This window comes from Gavia stellata, chromosome 6, assembly GCF_030936135.1.
Source record: "Gavia stellata isolate bGavSte3 chromosome 6, bGavSte3.hap2, whole genome shotgun sequence".
In the NCBI taxonomy this organism is placed as follows: domain Eukaryota; kingdom Metazoa; phylum Chordata; class Aves; order Gaviiformes; family Gaviidae; genus Gavia; species Gavia stellata.
This window is the reverse complement of record NC_082599.1, coordinates 9,047,403-9,067,595: the sequence shown is the minus strand read 5'-3', so window position 1 is coordinate 9,067,595 and position 20,193 is coordinate 9,047,403. Positions and strand designations below refer to the sequence as shown.

Genomic DNA, 20,193 nt, shown 5'->3' with positions numbered 1-20,193 from the left:
TTATGAACTCCAGCTATAATTTTATGACTGGCAAGGAAAAGAGCAAAAAGGCACATATGTTAGAGGTATGCAAGATAGTGCTTAAAACTACCAGTCAGGTTCTCCTCACTTACCCTGAGTCCAAATGCAGGAATAGGGAACACAGCTGAATTACAGGCCAACAGATTTACTTATTCAGAAGAAAAAAGAAACACACAGAACAAATCCACTGTTGCAAGATATTTCCAAGATGCATATGGAATTCAATAGTAACAGGAATATTTGAAGTTACTTAAAAAAAAATCTGCCATGCATCCCACAGAAGGGACATGTCCTAAACTTTATATCTTAGGGAATTCCTAGGGAATTAAGTTTTCACTGTATACTTCTTAACAAAAATTGCTGGAAAGTGGTATTAATTATTTCAGCATTAAAGGATAAAGCTGGGAGTAAAGAAGACTTTTCTTCTCCTGGACTGTATATACCGTCCTGTTGTACACAAAATTTGTTCATTTTGATATGAATACTTTTCCTTTCTGTATAGTTATGTTACTTTGGTAGAGAAGGCAATGGAGGAAGTAAATTGCTTGTCTTGACTTTGGTAAGAAAAAAAGATAAGTCTTCTTTCTAAGATAGAATTTAAGTACACCCGTTCAGCTTGGTAAAACTAACATGAATGTGAATCAGTAACATGCTGTGACTCAAGGTACGGAAGTTCACAGCAAAACTGTATTAAAGAAAGGAAGATTCACTTGTGAAATGGAGGAAATCACTAACACAACTTGATATTAGCTTTCAATTAGCAGATGTAGCTTTCGCTATACATTGTGAAGCTCAGTCTGTTAGACTTTAAATAGAAAAAGCCAGCGAACAGTGAAGAAAAGAAATGCTGGTATATTGTTGCTTTCTTTGCCATGCCCTAAAGGCAGTCTCTAGTTGTTGAACATAATGTGTTATCAACTGATTGTACATTATCAGTTGACCAGAAGCCCAATGACAAGAACACATCAGTCTTCACAAATGGATGTAAAAGAAAGAGTTTGGTCAGCATCAGACCCCAGTCTCTGGTGAATTGGTACAAACTGCTCAGCAGTGATCTGTTGGGCAGCAGACTAAGGAATGTGAAATGGCAGATGTTAAAGGATGAAAGTGGGGCATGTACATGTGTGCAATGAGAAAAAACGAGCTCCTCAGAAGTCATTCTGCATAGGGGTAAAGGCCACTGCGTCTCCACTCCTGTCAGGTTTGAGGCTGATGACTCTCTCAAACACAATTTTCCTGATGGAGCAGAGGAGACACTTTCCTGCTCCTGTATCTGTTACGTTTCCTCCAACCTGATTTGCAGACTGGCAATGATAATGTCTTCTACTGCTGTTTTTTAAATCATAAAATTTGAAAACAATCTAGTTAAGGACACAGACAAAAAATCCCCTAGAGAGCACTGGGGACAGGAGACATATGCCAGATTTTCTCAGATAATGAGCTTTTAAAGCTCATTTTTTGGTATAAAAATTCCCTACCAGAAAAGAAGTTGCCACTTTTTCTTTTCTTGTTACAGTAGAAAGAGAGCGTTTGGAATATGCAAACCCTTAATATTGGATTTGCACCAGGAAACGAAGCCAGGGGATCTGGCCAGGAAATAAGTGCCGTAAAAAATGGGCAAATCCAAGATGGCAGTGGCTGAGGGACAAAACACTGGAGATTTCAGGATTGTTGCAGCATGAAAGGCTCCATGAAACACAATGAATCCCTGACAAGTGTTTTTATTTTAAAGCCTGCTCTGAAAACTTTCCAGAATACACTTCTACTTTTGTCCATTTTGCAAACAACTACAAGGCAAATTCAGGGCGATTCTGTTCCAGAGAGATGCATTTTCAGAATAAGGCTGCTAAGATTAAAATATCCCTAGTGCCAAGTTTGCAAGTCTGAAGACGCCCTTGTAAAGCAACGATATGCTAACTAAATCATAGTGTGTATTACGTCTGTAATCTGTCCTGTGTCCAATATTGGGAGAAGCAGGTGCATCCTCTCAAAGAGCTTTCATGAAGTGTTCTTTCTCTGCATTTTTAGACACAACTACTTTGCAGTAAATGTATATACTTGGGAATTTTATAAATCAATTACATGATAAAACAGTCCCCATAAAGATGCCAGAAGCTACCACACAGGTTTCAAGAAACTAGTCAATAAAGAATTACTCTTTCTTTAATTCCAAACAATAGCAGCATGGTCTCTAAATTCATTTGCACACTCGTTCTTTCTCTTACCAGCTGTTGCCCTTTTGGACCCCAACCAGCATACTGAAGCTTTGCATTGCTGACCTCAGGGGGATACAAATTCTGGGGATCCCTGCAAAAAGAGAAAAATAAGATTTCAGCTTCAGACATGTCCTTATTTAAGCTGGTGTACACCTGCTTTGGAAATCCATCATGACCTCTTAAGGCGTCTTTCAGCTGGAATTGTCTAATATTTAGTGCCAAATTTCAGTAGATTTTTTTACCATAAGGTAAGTACTATACCACTAGCAAGTGTTGGTAAGATCAAGTACTTAACTGACAATTTCTGTTTCTTCTTAATACGAAGTTAAACACATTAGTTCCACTGCTGACTTGCCTAAGCCTTAAGAATTAGTCAAGGGATGGCAAAGTAATTGTATTTATGAACACTGATGATGTCCACAAAGGATAACTAATAATTATATTTTTGAATCATACTGCCACAAGAAAACTATAATTTCATCTTCTCCATCCCATGGCTTTTCTGCCTAATAATTCCCTTTGAACACGACAGCAGAAAAGTTTAGCAACTCTATAACAACTGATATGCAGCCTGGCTTTGAAGGGAAAAGCTCCTATTAATACCAAATATCTCATTTCTTTAGAAAATAAAATCAAAATGCTTTTCTTGTTCTTTCATCCATTACCTTCATTTTGTAGCAGAACATCAGTAAGACATACAAACGCAATATAGAAAAAGGAGGCTTTTTTTGGTAAATGTCAGAGCAGCATAATGTCATTTTATCACAGCACAGACAGCATTGTCTTGACCGTATTTATACTCAGCACAAATAATTACATTACATATTCTGAAGTCACGTTGCTACAACTCTCTGTATTCTACAAAGAAGAATACTGCTAAAGCCTGTATACAGTATGCCTCATTAGCAGATGTGAAACTGCTTTAAAAAGTAAGTGTATTATCATCACTGGTCTACAGATAGACATAACAAGGCAATTTGAGCCCAACACCACCCAAAAACAGAGAAAAGAGCCTGCCTAGCCTTTAAGCAAAAGGTCTTCTCTACTCGTAGAGTCTGTTTCTTCTTCAAAGACAATGTTTTCCAGACCATATTTTCAAAACAGAACAAAACTGAATGTAATAATTGGACACTAACTGAATTCTCTTTATTGCCTGTTTTGTGCCCTGGTGCTGTACCACAGTTAAACTCCAGCTCTGCCCTTTCAGGCAAGAACTCCCTTGGCTGCACATTCCCGCTGCACTGGGGCTGTTGTAGCAAGTCCAAAGAGCAGCAAGAGGAATGTTTAGAAACTGATTTCTAAATATGAAGACCTGCGTGGTGTTTGCTATTTTCCAGCATCAGGAACCTCCTGAGATCTTTGTGAGCTTTCAAAGATGATTTTCAAGGTGAAGACTCTCGTCTCCAGCAAGGTCACCAGGTTGCCACAGCTGATCAGGATCCTCAGGCGGCTCCAATGGACCTGCTTGTGATCAGTTTGAAGATGTGTAAAAACTAGCTTTTCCTGTGAACAGCTGTTCAAAGGCCAGCTAGACTCAGGGCAGACCCTAGGTGAGGACACCTATGCCTACAGTTTCCCCCTTCCATAGCTCCTGCAGTTGGAACAGCAACTTCTTCTCTCCTGCTAGAAGGTGTATATGAGTGGTTATAAACCATAACCCATAATGTCTGCAAGGCCCCTGGGAAGAGGTCTGTGGAACTGATTAAAATCAAAGTGCTCAAGATGACAGGTTTGATGCAGACAGGATCCATTAGGAACGTGGAGGGGCAAGAGTGGTTTGTTGAGGCACTGACCCTTCAAGTCTGAGCATACTGCAGGGTGCCCAGATAGCTTTTGGCTCTATAGGCAAAGTGTCATCCACAACTGCTGCTGATGGAGTAACATGATATCTTCTTGTGGTTTTTAACCAGAAGGTGTCTTTGTGGGTAGCCTAAAGTAATTTTCGTAAGGTACAGATAAGAGAACACATAACTCTCATACTGAATTCCTACTAATAGCAGCCATAAAATTCCCATTCCAGTAAGAAGAATAGCCGTACAACTTCTTCTGGATCTTTTCAAGCTTGTATGCATTAACTACTTAAGTTTCAAGTCAGCTATTCCTGTTAAGACTCAATCTCTTTGGTTAGCTATCTTGATTATATTAACAGAGAGTAACCTCTGAGTGCAGGAGGAAGAGAGAAAAACAGTGAATCAAATAAAAACCTCTTATGGGAGAAAAAAGTACTTCACTATTTGTCAAACAAACTATCTAGTTCTTGGGTTTTTTTACCCATGGTGAGAAAAGGAGCAAGATAGTACAAATAGAGGGGGAAATATCATCCCTAAATAAACAGATTATACAAACTGTAAGAATTCAGACCTGTAATGCTTCAGATAACACAGGTGGAGCTAAGGGACAGACATACCATTTACAGCCAATATTTCAGACCAGAGCCCAGACAAGTCCTGTCAGTTCTGCTCACTGCATCATCTTTTAGAAGAGGAAAACTCTAACACAATGAGAAATGCTGCATAAACCAGCTTTGGTAGCTGATACGGCAGAAGGAAAAGCACTCCATTCGATCTACCAGCAAAGCGCTCTGCTGCAGACAAAAAAGCAAAGTCATCTTCCCTTTCTCTGGTATGGCTGAGGAAAAATAGAATTGCATCTCCTGAGTTCCTTCTTAAGTTGTTCAGAATGGCTGGGAAAGTTCTTCTGTAGCAAAATCTTGTTTGTTTGCCTTGAACCCTTTTGATAAATATGCAGACAGAAAGGCTGACTGATGGAATTGCATATTGTCTGGAGGTGCCTGATTCACAAACCTGGTTACCATAAACTGCCTCTATATTCAGCACGTAACGTCCAGGGTGCGTGATGTAGCGTGCACATCCAGGTTGTGATGTAGGCCACTGAAGGAAGGCAGTAGCCAGGCATCCATCCTCATGCTGTGAGTTATTCTTTTCTACCACAGGCTATGAAAGCAGTCTAAGATCCTAGTTTCGCCCACAAACAGTCTGAGAGATGGACATTTTCCTCTTGGTAGGTTTTGGCTTGTTCCTCGTCTCTTCTAAAGAGAATCCTCTTCCCTGGAGTAGTAACATTCACTCCCTCACCTGCAGGAAACCAGCATCATTGTGCAAGGGGATTGAGAAGACATCCTTCCTTGCCAAGCCTGATCTAGCAGGCTTCAGAGGAACTGCATGAATGTTCTGGAGATGGGCTGTGTTAGCAGCGGCCGGGGGACACCAGGCTGTCAGCAAGCCTGAAGGTGGCATGAAAATGGAGTTCAGCAACTTGTGAATCCTACTGTGAAAGACCAGATTCCCACATGCTTACTCGGGCTACGTTGGGTGCATGGTCTGTGGTGAAATACACATGCACTCCCTCCCTGGCAGCCCCAAGCAACCTTTTTACAAACCCATTAAATCACCTATAGAGAGAGGAGGAGTTGTGTACACAGCTGCTCCAGGCAGGATGGCCACAACCCTTTACGGCTCTCCCCAGGAAAGCTCTTAGTGATCCTCAAACTGAAAAACCCATTTGGAGAGCAGCTATCAAACACGTTTCCGATTATCTCATACTATTCTGGATCTTTAGCTTTCCTTGGTAAAAATCCCTTAAGGGAGTCAGACCAAATGCACAGCTATATCCCAGGAGCACTCGTCCGTTTTCCAAGTGCTGCATAAATGGGATCTTATGTTGGTCAGCTCCTTCTGGGAGGTATGTTATTGCTGATAAGCTCTAGTACCCCATAGCTACACCCTTGCTTCTCCTCCAAAAGACCCTGTTTAAAATTATCTGTATTTTTTCTTGAATCAATCAATACTATGGGTCACCTCAGCCTCTCCAAAGAGCCAGTGCTTCTCACAGACCTTCATAATTAGGGCTTGTTGGGATCTGAGCCTTCCCCTTGTGAGCTCATTTGTGCAGGATGCTGGCTTGGAAATGGGCTGTTCTGAAGGCAGTCTGTATATCTCCTGTTATTGGTTTGCATGAAGAACTAGGTTCACTGCATCCTCACACCTTTTTCACTATTAACTTAAGGAAAAGAACCTTAATCTTCATTTCCAGCCAAAGAAATAGCAAGGCCTTATTAAAGGGTTGCTGTTATTTCTTTCACCTCTTAAAATGACTGATTTTAAAGCCCAGGAAAGAGGGGAATAATCATGTTGTTTTAGGCCAGACAGAAGATGGAGCAGGTGCTGTATAAACTCTTCCACATTAAGGCGACATTGTCTGGAGCTAAGGTTGTTAAATTGCTCCAGACACAGGCACGATTTCAGCACAATGTTAAAAAAACATTACTAAGATGGAAAATTATGAAATTTGCTCATTTAGATGAAATTTTCTGCCAAAGTCTCCCCTCAAAATTTCCAAATAAGGAAAATTCCTGAGTGCAATTAGCGTGCTGTCTGTCCAATCATTTTTGCTTGTAATTGAGATCAGAACATCCATGTAAAATAAAACAAACTAACCAATTGTATCAGGTTGCCTGGTTTTGACCTTAAAAAATACCATGATTTATGAGGAACTAGTTTTAAAGAGATTGTACTGTTTTTCCTGAAATTTTTACATCTATGTGTTCCCTCTTCTGACATTTTCTCCTATTCTAAAGACGACCAATTTCCCTCAGAGACTTCATGGCACTGAGTCTCCCCTTGAGCACAAACATGACAAACTGTTCTATATTAAGTTCTTCAAAAGCAACTTAAAAAACAATCAAAATTTTCCACTGTAATTGAGGGAGAGGCTCCTTTTACTTCAAGAAAAATATTTTAAAATGCCAGACTGAAAAAGTCTGAAACTGAAAAAAGCATTCAAAGTCTGGGGTATGGCATAGGCTGTTCTTCCAGTGTCTGTTTTAATAACTTTTTATTTTAATTTTAAATACAGAACAATAGGATTTGTATGGAAATTCTTTGCACATGATGCCAATGTGAGCAAAAATACAACAATTTGCACCAAAAGCTGCTCTGACATGTTCATCCTCTAAACAAATAACTAAAACTATGTATATGAGCTAGATTGAGTTCTTAAGAAAAAGTTTGAACCCCCTTGCTTATCCATGCCATAATTTTTGAAAATTATGAATTATAATAATTTATAATTTTTGAAAAGGATATTAAGATTGAAGTAGTATACACAAAGAAGTTGAAGAAATAAGGATAGTTAAAAAAAGTGTGGGGAAGGCAGAAATATCCCCTTCTGCTATTTGCATCAAGCTGGCACTGAATATTTTGAAAGACAACAGCCCTAAGCACATCAGCTCACAGTACTTTAAGACTTTTTTGTGGTTAACTATAAAAAACTATCTGTCTATCTAAACTATCTGTCTCAGCACCAGAACTCCATGTCTTCATGTCTACTTCTAATAGCATAAAATCAGACAGCAGCTTAGACAGATCTCTTCTTCCTTAGAAATAAGGAAAGAAAAAAGAGATATAAACCACCATGTAGAGAATAAATCTGGAAGGGTTATAAAGAACTGGAAACTTGATAATATTTAAGAGTTTTTGATGCATGATGAGAAAAAACTTACCTGGAGAAAATTTGCAAAAAGAAATAAAAGCATGTAAAACATATGTGTTCATACATGTACAAGGAACCATAGATAAGGACTTGGAGAAAGAGGGAAGGATTTCCAAGAAGCAGGAATGCCATTTCTTGAGAAGAAAAAACACATTCTTAAACAATTAAATTGTTTACTTCAGTATTCACCAAGGAGAAAATGAGACAGGTGCCATTAAGAAAATTGCTTCCCAGGAGATACACAGCCCTGCAGAGACTCACAGTGAGATAGAATAAAATATAATACAAATGGGAATCAAAGACTTGCCAGAACAGATAATCAAGAAATCAGACTGTCAGAAGATGCAACTAAGAGAATCCTCCTGGAATTCTAATAGAAGTGCTTAAATAGACGGGGAAAGCTCTTCCATTCATCTAGGCTCGTCCGCTATTAAATATTTAATGCACATACGCACACATACACATATTTTCCTTACAGCACTTTTCAGTGAACAAAAGTAGAAGGAGGTAATGAAAGCAATTTGAACTTATTAATTTCAACTACAGATACACATCAGATCATTCAGCTGTTCTTAAAAACAACAGAGCTCACCAAACATTTTTGTCCAAGATGAATGAATTCTATGGAATTAGAGCATAAAAGACAAAAAGCAAGGGAATCTAAAACATTTGTCCCTAATTTGGCAATCCAGTCAGTTTCAAGCCAACAACATGAGCTCAGAGGATTTTTTGATTATAGTCTGCCTGTGTCTGTAAAGCATCCACCAATGTAATATTTGGTACTGGGCCTGCAAAATCTTGCACAATACTATTGCTGCTTTAAAATCGATCACTTGTCAGAAAAGGAGCCACCGACTTCCATCGGGAATTACATAAAATGATGGCACAGGCTTGGCTTCCTAGTGAAGGTCTGCAAAAACTGATTTAAAAATGCAGCGGAGACTGGTACAAGACTAGGAGTCATGGTACTGCAGGCTGAAGGACTACAAGCCGTTGATCAAAATCTCTACGTTTCCCTGAGTAAGCAAACAGTGGAAATGGTCCTTAGATACTGGTAGCATTACTTTTAAAATGATGACATTATCATGTTTCTCATGTGACCCCTCTAAATCATAGATGACAGAGTGAATTTTTACTGCATTTTTTTAAAGAACTTTTGTTCCTGGAGTCATATTTTGTCCCGTAAGGAGACAACGAGAGGTGATAGCATTCAGGTGATAAACACAACCACTTAAAAGTAATTTTCTCTTACTCATGTAATTTTCTCTTACTCTATAGAGGTTTCTCAGCCAGCTCTGATCTCAGAGCTACTCAAGGCATGAGGTAAGGCACTGGATTTATCAGGATTTCATGTCTATTTATCTACAACAGAGGCATGGAAAAACGAAATCTAAATATTTGAGTGCTATCAAGAAGGCTAGTCAGAATTACAACTTTCCGAAGATCAGCTATCCAAAATATGGGCAAAAAATACAGCTTGAAGAGAAGCAACCCAGTAAGCACTGAGATGTTTAAGAATTAACTGGGAAGATCTCAACAATAATGAGCCCGGGATGAATGTACATGGTTCTTCAAAGCGACTCTGACAGTCTCCAGGAAAGGATGTTTGTGATGAAACCTTAGCATTTTTCGATCCGGCTGACCTTGTCTGACTTCCAAACCCTAATAAAAATATAGCACCATGATGTGATGCCTGCAGAGAGCAATATGGGATTATTAGTACATAAAATGAGATACAGCTGTGATGTCCTACTACCAGAGCCAGCAGAAGTGCCTTGTTACAATATGACTTCACCAGACACTAGGTCACACTTTTAATTGGGGCAAGAGATTGATTCTTGGACTTCTGCTCTAAACTAACCTAACAGTTTGTGTTACTGGGTTTCAGACAAAACTAGAATGACTCAGTTTTCTCCGTATCTTTTTGAAAACTAAGAGTCTTTGAGCACATCTTATTTCTTCTCATGTCAACAGGATAAGGAGATCTTGGAAGTTTGTGTGTAGGTTCTCAGGAATACTGAAACACAGTACTCTTCTAAACAGCCTCTCCCCACATAGACCATGTCCTCATCTGTTAAAATAAACAAGGCATACACTTAGTAGAGCCATTATTTCAATTTCTTATCAACAGTGATATGATCATTTTTAAGCAACACCACGATTAGCCTGATTTCAGATACAGTTTAGAAGTTGATTGTAAAACACTCTCCTTATTTAAAGGACTAAAATACCACTCTAGTCCTACAGTTCTGCCCCATAACAGAGTTGTATAAACCTCAAGTACACGTGCAAAAGGAAACACTCGTGTTTGAAATGGGATGTACCTTTTGCCTTCACAACTCTGCATATGGAAGGTCCTTTCATTCCTCTATCTCCTTCTCATGTGTGACATGGGAAAGCAACCTTTTCTCGTCCTGTCTTATCTCCTCAAATTTGTAGTGGAGCATTCAATAAATGGAGGGTTAGGGTAAGGGATGAAAAGACATCAGGGCTGGTGTGACACAGTCTGGGCTATCAGCCTGAGATTATACCACCTTTGCCATAAAGAGACTTTCTCAGTGGTTACTGTATCAAGGAAAGCCCTGGCTGTAGCATCCTTTCTCCACCCAAAGGTCCTTTCTTGTATTTCCTAAATCTTCCCATTCCCTTCTTCCTCATATGTTCTGAACTTCCCAAGGGGGCAGGATGCCTATTTTGGGATAACAAGAGATTTTCAGCCTATTAAATTTGGTTAGTGCCTACCCGTGGTCACAGAACCAGGTAGTGGACGAAAAGAAGCCCCAGGACACCGCTGAGGTGCACAAGTGCTATGGCACAGACCACTATATATTCCTCAGAGGTGGGGCACAGATCACTATATAGTCCTCAGTGACTCGGCACAGGTCCCTGTGTAGCCCTCACTACATAACCTGAGCCCAGGCCCCATTAAACCCCACAACAGCGAGGAAATGCTCATGATCTTGCAGGTTTAGGTCCTCAAAATTGGCTTTTTTTCAGGTGCCTGCAAAAAAAAAAGAGTCTGTGTTTTGTAACATGCAGTGCACATTCTTTGTGCTATGTAATCAAACAACACACTGAGATTTTAAGTAGGCTGAAAGAGTTTATCACCCAACCACAGCAACAAATAATCAAGGCCCAGGCTGCAGGGTGTCTCCACAGCCTGATAGCAGCAGAGCAAAAACAGCCCCTGGGGAAATGCATGTACCTTGTTCCCATTTTAGTGGGAAACCGCCCAGAGCTTGAACATTAGGACAAAAATACAAACAAAAAAATCCCAGTCCCCACTATGAAAACCCACCTACAGAACAATTTTGTGTCTGGGAAGGTGATGCGTGGAAACAGCAATTGTACGGACTGTGGTTAGTTGCCTATTCAGTGCTATGCGCTGTCATTTTATACATTCTTTCATCCACCTTTATTTCCCTTTTCTGTCAAAACTCTATGTGCTAACTCAACCTTGTTGAGTACGAACAAGGAGGAAAACCCATGCCAACGTACCAAGTTTTGGTGGTGGTCAGCGTTGGGAGGTGCGTGTACCCTGTGGCAGTGTCTATGGTTTGGAGGCTGACCACAGCCTGGGGACGGGAGGAGGTTCCTTCGCAATGAAACACGCAAACATTTCCAAATCCAGCTAAGTTTCTCACCAGTAAAGCACATTTTATTCAAGAGTAGAATTTAATAGGAGCCCTGCCTCCATTTCAGGGGATGCTGCCTCCGACAAACACTATGGGAGAGTTTGCTTCAAACCTTTTTTCTTTCCTGTTTTTTTTCCTGATGACCCACAAGCTATTGACCTTTTCTGTAACATAAGGAGGCTGGTTGCTGGGCTTTTCTCTGCTAAACTGCTAACATCTGCATCTAACTATTAATTACCCAAGATCTTTTTTTTTTTTTTAGTTTCAGCAGTCATTACTCTAATTCTTAATATCAAATCCTCCCATCAGGGGACTATTCATTATTATTATCGCTATACATGGTTTCTAAGGTGTCCACCCACATCACAACTGATTCTGGAAGAGAGAAGCATGTGGTAAGAATTGCTTTGCCTACACAGGAAAGGAACATTTCACATAAAAAAATGCTATGCAGTGACCAACATGGGCGAGCAAATGGCATATCCCCCTGGGAAATGATATGGTGTTGAGCTGCTGAAGTGGATTTCCTCCCACCGGCACAGCCAAGAGTCCTGCCTGAACTGCCTGCTGAGGCTGAGCTGCTTTCAACCTGCCACTGCTTGGAAGTGAGTGATGCTCAAATAATGGCTTTGCTTAATAAAATGCTGGCTCCTTCTTTTGAAAAAGGTACAAAATGTATTCACAAGCAATAAGCTGGTATGTGATTTAACCACTGTTCCAATGATTTAAAGACTGTTTAATTCAGATGATTATAACAAGCAAGAAGTCCAACAGCTCCATCAGAGCTTGAGCTAAATGCCAGTAAACTCAACTGAAAGGTTCTTATCCACTTCAGAGGATTTAAGGTCAGGCTCCACAATCAAGCTATGAAGTTTAACTATTCCAAGGTCCAGTTTTCTGTTGCCAAAATACAACTGAAAAATCATATCACATCATGAGGATGTTGTTATTTATAGTCTGGCATAAAAGCCACCACACTATGCAGCAGAGGTGCCTTAATTAACTATAGAAACTATATCAAAAAGATGATAAAAACTATGGAATGATAATTGATAAAGAGGGAGGACAGAGAAGAGGTAGCGATAGCAGGTTCTTCACGAACTGCAGAATACATTTTTCTACTTATTTAACAAATTTCACATTGTTATTTGGTTTTACATACGTTTTTATAAGAGTTTATTTCAACCTCTATATATCATTGTTGGGGGAAAATATTCAGCTCCTCTAAGTAAAATTTAATTAGCTGAAAACAGGCTCTATTAATTACAGTACTTTTTCCTGTTAAAATAAAATGTGGGCTCTAGTACAAGTTTATAAATGTTAATGAGTGAAATTGTGCAGCGCTCTCTACGGTAATTATCACATATTGCCTCTGTCAGGTAAGCAATATTTCTCTCCTTGTTTTGCAGATGGGGACACTGAGGCACGGGAAGTTTCTTTAATGCTACAGAGGAGGGGCATAACAGGCCAGAACAAAATAAAACAGAACAGTCTTGGTCAAACAGACAGATGTCTGCAGCAGAACCAGTTCCCTGAAGTTTTTTTAACCATGATTTTGAATAATGAAATACATATTCCTTTTACTGTGAAGACGGAAATGGAATCATGTGCAAGGAAAACCTTGTTGTCTTTCAAAATATTATACAATAGGGTACGTACAAATCTGATTCAGTTTTCTTTAATTAACTTTAACCTCTTTCCTGCCAGTAGCTTGTATAAAAGAAGGAGACAGGAACATTAGTCAGAGCTCTGCAGAGAGATCTACAGGCATCACTTTGAAAATTTACTCACAGTGAAACACGGGCTCAGTTCCACCTCCTGTTATCGCTTCTGTGGATCTCCAATGCATATTTTGCACTCGCTCCACTCATGGGACTTCTCCTGAAGTTCCTGGGAGTTCAGTGTGGGGGGTGCGTGCAGTATTTTACAGACCCTCGGCAGTGTAGGCAGGAAGAGCTGAACTCAGCTCCGCGATTGCTCCTGTGATCTACTTACCATGTTCCTCTGACTACACCATATAAATTTGGGAAGAAATATGGATTCTGCTTAGGAGCAACTGTGTACAATTCCCTCCTTTCCATACACAAAATCAATGAGGAGTGGGAATAACTGCTGATTTTCTCAATGATCCCTGAAAGCATATTTGGAAGCTCCCATTGACATGCCCCAGCTGGATGTGCTAACACCGTGCTGAGAGCTCATACGAGGGGGTCAGCACTAATCCCTGCCACTTAGCTGTGCTCAGAGGGAAACAGTTCATGCAGAACTGGATGAGCACTAGGAGATCTGAGGAAATGTATGTTTTATGCTGGGCTTTATTTTGGGGAATGCAAACACAACACAGAACTGTAAAAATTGTAACATTTCTGCTGGCCACAGCAAAAAGTTAAAGATAGAGGTACTCCCTTGGATATCATTCCAAAATTAGCTCTTGCTTAGGACCTGCAGTGCCAGATCAAACCAGCGGTCCAGCAGCACGCACTGGTGTGAAATGACCTTAGTGCTGATGAGGGAAATCCTGCAACGAGGTTAGGGGAACACTCTGGTCAGTCACGGCCTGACCATGAAAACCCTGAACAAACTGAGCCTTTTCCCTTACTTCAGTGAAGGATGTGAATGACTAAGATCATCCATATGGGACTCAGTAGGAGCAACATTATTAAAACCCACAAAAGAATAAAACAATTTTCTGTGGCTGGATTTCATAAGCAGGTCGTTGCCTACATTGTATTGCTAAATTTTTATTTTCCAAAGTTAGGAAAAATAATATTAGGAAATAACTGTATATGGTATTTGCGTTCCACTTTTTCCTAGCACCTTGCACGAGAGCTCCCTGTTCCACATCTAGACCTGCAGATGCTATCGCAGTACCTATAAATTACAACTAGCTGGCAATTACAATGCGGCAAACGCAACTGTGGGGTTATGAGAGGAGCTTTGCAAAAACATTTATAATGCAGGCAGCTGTAAGCAGTTATCAGCAGATATCTCTGAAAAGCAGCAGTGTTCAGAGGAAAGCAGATGGGACAGTACGGAGGTGTTTGTACCAGGGACCCTGAGCAGCAAGTGCAGAGGCTTGTTCCACTAGATGGCACCCGGCGCCAGCAGCTCGTTTTTGGGTGAACAGCAGGAGAAAAATGGGTGACGTGCAGGAAAGCTGAACTGGACATAACCTCCCTACGCACCTCAGCCCAGGAAAATGAGAACTGCGGATCTTAGCCGGCTCCCCTTGTGAAAACTGAAAACCACGGGCCATTGAAAACAGAAGGCAAATGTGGCAAAAACGGTAGGGGTTTGTACCCCGAGTTTACCAAGAGGCTGTGAGAAGGCTGAAATAACAAAAAAGGAGAAAAGAAATCTCTTTCTTCTACCTCGGGCTTATTTTCATTTTTAAATAAGATCCTTTGTGTCTATGTCATTGGCATATGTTAGTTGTCCTATAGAGAACCAAATTGTGCTGCTGCTCCTTACGTGGGGTGTTTACTTCCACAACAGCTCTCATGGAAAAATGTTGCAGTCCTGCACCCTGTATAAAATACCATTTGTGAACAAATGTGCTAAGGACGTGCCCAAATTGGCTTATCAACTTATGGAGAGCTCAGAACGAAATCTGGAAAATGCTGGTACGAGCCCCTTTTGACTTCAGACACAGCCTGAATCTGGAGAGTCTGCAGAATATGGCAAAAATAATTAGAAATCTCCCTTTAAAAAGCAATTTATGCTGGCAGATTTAAAAAGTGATGCCACAGATTAGATTAATTGGCTTCCTTATTAGTTAGCCTCAGCAGGGGTGTAGCAAGGGCATGAGTGGGTACAAAGCCTAAACTGTCTGCCCTTCCTAATGAGGCAGATCATAGCTGGGGATGAGGAACAGGGTAGACAGAGCACAGGGAAAGTCACACTGTCACAGCCTGTTCCTGGGAGTGAGTGAGTGACTAATGAGCAGGAGGGATACTGTGGAGGGGAGTGAGTTTCTTCACCAGCAGTCACTGCCTCGGCTGCTGATTTGGAGGTATGCCAAGGCGCCGCGGGCACACACCGACGGGATGTAGGGCTGGTGCCTACTTGCAGAAGAGGACTAATGCATGAAAACGGTTTGTAGAAATGGCAATAGGGTTGTTGCTCAGTGCCAAAGGCTTTTGTCGCTTGTGTTATTGTCAGGTGGAGGGGAAGGCTGCTGCCTGTGGGTTGCAAATTTTGTTGTCACCAAAGGACCTGGAACATCAAACTGAACTGAACCTTGTGTTGTGTCAGTGAACTTGGTCCTGCCCTCAACAATCTTCATCCACGCACATCCATCAGAGCAATATTCCTGTGGTGAAGAGATTTTTGCCCCTTCACCCAACAGAGGCTCTACTTTCAGTTGATGTATTTCATCACCTGTTACATCATGTTCACCTGCTACATGCACCTCTCTCTTCATGCACCACCCTAAAATACACGCAGAACTCCAAAGGAACGATAAATGCCTATGTTCCAGGGAAATGATAATGTGCCACCCTTTCCACCACTCACATGCGCTATGATCACCCGAAGGTTCAATGCAATCGTTACTGTACAATATGGTTTGCAATGCCTGTATATGCACCTACAGCCTAAACCACTTTGTATACCATACCTGTACCAACATGAAACCCTCCTCCTGCCAGTAGTCGCCTGATCCATCACTATATCATGCTGTGGGGACACCAATGCCTGACACACCTGCGTGCCTTCTGGCACCATCTCGCTTTCCAAATCTTCCCCTTATACTGGATACTTCTCCTCTGACACATCCAACCCTCCAACTGCCTGCACCGCTGCTCAATCAAACACAGGGAGTAAGGTGAAACACAGCTGAGTGTGCAATATAGTTGAAGCTGGGGGGAACACGAAGCTGGCTGTCAGCAGAAGAACGAAGAAAGATCGTGCAGTAGTAGCAAACTGCCTGGACCACTGTATTCTTAAATTTTAGCATTTCTAACACATACTATGCATGATACTTCTATTTTTTCCACCTTTGTTTTGTCTGGAATAGAACTGTGCTGTCAGTCAAATGCTTTTGCTCTAAGCCAGGTTTACTGCAGATACAAAGCTTGTGTGCTCATACTGTGTGTTCATCCTGTTGCTCAACACCCTTTCAGCCCACAAGCTAATTTCAGATATATTGCCAGAAAGATGGAATTTTCAAAAATTAAATAAATCCAGTAAGTTCCTGAAAAAAAAAAAGGAAAGCAAAACCAAAGACCAGATTGAGGCAGGAAAGGAAAGAGAATGAAGAAGTCTGGAGCCATCACACTGGGACACCAGAGCTTTGACATGGATGATGGTGAGAAATCTCCTAATTCCTACGTTCCAGCTGTACATGGAAACAACTTAACCTCGAGCTCATGATTTTTTGTGGTGAGTCAACCACAAGACACAAGTGGTGGGGAAGCAGGCTTCACAAGCTCCAGGGCTCATGGATTTTAAAACATGTATGTCTCTAGTACAGGTTTTTTTGTACAAAGTATTGTTTCCCTGTTGCTAGGTAGAAGCCAAAGAAAGTTATTTCAGCTTTTTGTTGTTGTTGTTTTCAGGGGGTTTTTTTGTTCCTTTTTTTTTTTTTTTCTGGTTTTTTTTTTGTGTGTGGACAAATGTGCTGAGACAAATCCTTGAGGAACACCTGAACGTAAGTAGTATTTTTATGGGGAAAAAATGCTGAGAGATGTGTTTATATCTTGCCATTGAATCTGTACTCCTCTTATTGTTAAACCCACTGGTTACTGTACCAAAGGAACTGGATTGGAAAGAGGGCATAGACCTCAAAAATGTAAGTAAGTGTTGCAATGTCTGACTTCTAGGACTCTTACCCTTAAAATATCATTCCTGTGTTAAACAGTGAGGTCTCCTGAGGACCGCCCAGCGGGAAGGCTGCTGATCCACCGTACACAGGCACAGTGGGAGCTGCCTACTAAAAGCAGTAGGAAACACTGAGCACACAGGCATGGCCAGGATCCTGCCTTCTCTCAGGGGCAGAAATCAACAGGACTTTAGGACCTGCCCCAGTGTTTTCCTAAGTCAGAGACACATTAATCCATTTAATACAGTGGTATGGGTGAGAGCGAGTGGATATAAACTGAAAGGGGAGGTTCAGACTGGATATAAGGAGAAGCTTTCTCCCTGTGAGGACAGTCAGGCAGTGGGACAGGTTGCCCAGTGAGGCTGTGCAGTCCCCATCCCTGCAGGTTTTCAAAACCCAACTGAATAAAGCGCTGAGTAACCTGCTTTGAGCAGGAGGTTGGACCTTGGAAGAACCTTTCCAGCCTGAGTTATCTGGTGGTCCTAAGATCACCCTGTATATAAACCAGGCAGATTTTTTAAAACTTTGCAGGTTTTGCCAGCTATTGCAAGGATCCAAAACACCTATGACCTGCTTAGCCATAATGTATAGAAATCACAACTTACAAATATTGAAATTATATGTTTCATAACCAAAGTCATATGCAATGTTCTACAGAAATGGCAGAGCACAACTATATTGTCCATTTTTACCATTCCTGCACAGTTATCACCACTATGATACTTAAAACACACAACCTGGCATCAGCTTCCTGGCTTTTAGCTTTGTATTTACTGACAATGATTTGAGGAATTTTGCTGTGCAACTCATGCATCTCCATTGTTGCTATGGAAAGGTCTCTCTGAAACACCATCTTTCATCACAGGCCTACATGTGTCTTATTGGTATGGTGGCATCCCATTCCTGACCAGTTGGGACAGTCCTTAAAGTAGATTAAGAAAAGGTACCTTTTAAGGGAAAAGCAGGTAGAAACTATGGGCTAAACTCTAGAGAAACAAGACAGGTGAGATGAGCTGCAGGGTGATGGGAGTTGGAGCCGCAGGTAACCTGCAGTGCCACAAAGACAAAGCTCAGAAAGGGGGACTTAAAAACCTGCAACTAATCAAAGCTAAAGAAGGATCCCCCCAAGGTAACTGATGCCTATGTTAAACACTGAGCCTGCCTCAGGACCTCCAGTGGATAGGGGACCTAGATGAAGAGGCATTGTGTGATGGAAGTTTATAGCTTGTAATGATACATAACCTTTCATGCTGCGTGCTTTAGGTAAAGCAATATGCTTTCATTAAGTTAAGAAATGCTGTGTAAAGCCTATGTAAAGCCTATGTGGCATTCTTGTTTGTCTGCATTTACCTCACACTCTCTGAAAAGATAAACTATAAACCCAAAGGCGTGTAGCTTCCATGTAATTGTGAGTGCACGTATCTAAGCAGCATTGGGATCCTGGGAACAGACTACTGGTCTGTCTGCCTGCAGACAGGATGCTAGAGAGAGCATTTGTATCAAGCGAATCTGCCAAGAGACCCAAACCTGAAGGGCAATGCCTCAATTCTGACCAAATTTAAGGAACTAAACACCCCTAGATAGATACTCTGACAGTGCTCTGGTGAGTGGCCAACCACGGCTCTCAGCCAGACTCCAACACATCTATATTCTAGCCAAAAACTTGAAAACTGGAATATGAAATTCATGTAGTGAGACTCTCTGGGGAAGCTGAGTACTTCTGTTTCCAGACTATGTCATCTTTTGTACAACACACAGCTCAGTAGATGCTGCAGCTGAATGCCAGACCATTGCAAGGGGCTGTCACAGGAAACCATTTGTCACGATACACATTATTTTGCAGAATTCTTAATGGCTGAGTTTTAAAATGAAGACACTGAAAAATTGCTTACCCATGAGGTATTTTGCTGAGGACATAATATGCCGTATATGAATGCTGATACACCTGCAAAAGGAAATTAAGAAACAAAACAAAACAAAAAGAGATTAGTAATTGTCACCTGTGTTAATAGCGCTCTTTTTCTGCAAAAACAATCTAGCATTTACAGCTAGGGAGCTCTTATAAACACTTCAAAATCTGTAGTAGAAAAGAACAATGCATTAATTCACCTAACGTTGTTGTGTGTTCTTTTCATCTTGCACTTTATTACAGTGTTTGGCAAATCGTATACATCCAGATGCTCTGTGTCGTTACCATGACTACCAGGTCTTTGATTAAACTGGGGGCACATGGTCTCTGCAAGGGCTAAATATAGAACAATCATTAATGAGGACACCTTGGTCAGCTGGAGACATTCTCCACCATTATAACGAGACACAACAAGGATATAAAGCATGGTTTTTTGCTTTATTCCCACATAAATAAAACAGGGAGTTATGCTGGGTGATCTCAGAGCTGGTTGTAAGACCTCTGTCAGTCAGCAAATAAAACCTTACTGACTTAGGGCGTAAAGCTGACCTCATGTTTGTTGGAGCTGCTAAGTTGCATCTTCATATCAATTTGCACTCTTTGGGCCTTGGGGAAAAGCTTGTCAGCTTGCATGGCAGGTCATCTTGGAAGGCAGAGCTTATTACTTATTTTCTAAGTAGTAAATAATAATACTAGACTCAAGGTCAACGATTTAAGAGTTGGTGATTTTCCGCTAGTGACAACTAATCCCTAACAGTGATCTGTGGTTGCCCAAGGCGAGCAATGCTGAGCAACACAAGAGTCAGGGCATTAGTGTGAAAGGTCTAAATATGAATGACTTTATACACATTTATACAGGCACTCACTTTTGCAATTCTCTCCTGTTACAGTATGCTACTAAATAAATAAATAAGTCTCCTAACAATCCTTTTGTTTGACTTCTACTTAAATCTTTAAGCCACTTGCTCTCCAGTAGCTCTCATAAAGCATCCTGTCCCAGAGGACAAAGGAGGAACTTCTTGAATATTTGCTTCACCAGTCAAGTTTGTCTGATCAAAATTATTTTTCCTAGGTAACTCT

The 20,193-nt window shown here is 40.9% G+C and overlaps 1 protein-coding gene across 2 annotated transcripts in view; it reads right to left on the bottom strand.

The window, feature by feature from the left end:
• The window catches only part of DPP6 (dipeptidyl peptidase like 6), a 422,729-nt gene that overhangs the window by 107,951 nt on the left and 294,585 nt on the right, over positions 1 to 20,193 (bottom strand). For both annotated transcript variants that reach the window (XM_059819117.1, XM_059819118.1), the window contains exons 6-7: positions 19,097 to 19,149; positions 2,247 to 2,328 (exon numbers count right to left, since the gene is read on the bottom strand). In XM_059819117.1, coding sequence (XP_059675100.1) covers positions 2,247 to 2,328; positions 19,097 to 19,149 — 135 coding nt within the window. The remainder of the gene's footprint in view (positions 1 to 2,246; positions 2,329 to 19,096; positions 19,150 to 20,193) is intronic.